Below are 957 nucleotides of genomic sequence, written 5' to 3'. Positions count from 1 at the left end.
ATGGGAATCCTCAACCAGACCGAGGTCACAGAGTTCATCATGATGGGCTTCCCCAGCCTCCAGCCCTTCCACAAGCCCCTCTTCCTTTTGCTGCTCCTCGTCTACCTCTTCACCATCTTCGGCAACCTGCTCGTTTTCACCATCATCCGCACCGACCCCAAGCTCCACACGCCCATGTACTTTTTCGTCAGCGTCTTGTCCTTCTTGGAGATCTGCTACACAGCTGCCACCATCCCAAAGATGCTCTCCAACTTGCTCAGCGAGAGGAAGCGCATCTCGTTCTCCGGCTGCCTCCTACAGATCTATTTCTTCCATTCGTTGGGGGCCACCGAATGCTACCTGCTCACCGTCATGGCTTACGACAGGTACCTGGCCATCTGCAGCCCCCTGCGCTACCCAGCCGTCATGACGTCCAAGCTGTGCGTCAGATTAGCTGCCAGCTGCTGGGTCTGCGGCTTGCTAGGCCCCATCGCCGAAATTGTCTTGGCTTCCAAGCTCCCTTTCTGCGGACCCAACAAGATCGAGCACATCTTCTGCGACTTCCCACCGCTCCTCAGCTTAGCCTGCACGGACACCTCGGTCAACGTCCTGGTCGATTTCACAGTCAACGCTTGCAAGATCCTGGCAACCTTCCTCCTGATTATGACGTCTTACCTGCAGATCATCAGGGCCATCCTTCGGATCCGCTCGGCCACCGGCCGGAAGAAAGCCTTTTCCACATGTGCCGCACACCTCACTGTGGTCGTGATCTTCTTCGGGAGCATCTTGTTCATGTACGTCCGACTGACGAAAAGTTACTCCTTGGATTATGACAGAGCGCTGGCTGTTGTATACGCTGTCCTGACCCCTTTCCTTAATCCGATTATCTACAGCCTGCGGAACAAAGAAATCAAGGCGGCCTTAAAGAGAACGTTCCACTGCCAGAAAATAATGACTAGAGAAATGGAGCAGCCTTGA

At 54.5% G+C, this 957-nt stretch overlaps 1 protein-coding gene across 1 annotated transcript; it reads left to right on the top strand.

Moving 5' to 3' along the window:
- LOC310834427 (olfactory receptor 6N1-like) lies at window positions 1–957 on the top strand (the record flags this gene model as incomplete). The annotated part of the gene is made up of 1 exon (XM_083717917.1): window positions 1–957. The coding sequence occupies one exon, from the start codon at window positions 1–3 to the stop codon at window positions 955–957; it is 957 nt and encodes a 318-aa protein (XP_083574043.1).

The sequence above is a fragment of the Podarcis gaigeae genome (genome assembly GCF_964106915.1).
Source record: "Podarcis gaigeae genome assembly, chromosome: 16".
In the NCBI taxonomy this organism is placed as follows: domain Eukaryota; kingdom Metazoa; phylum Chordata; class Lepidosauria; order Squamata; family Lacertidae; genus Podarcis; species Podarcis gaigeae.
This window is presented reverse-complemented; position numbering and strand designations above follow the sequence as displayed.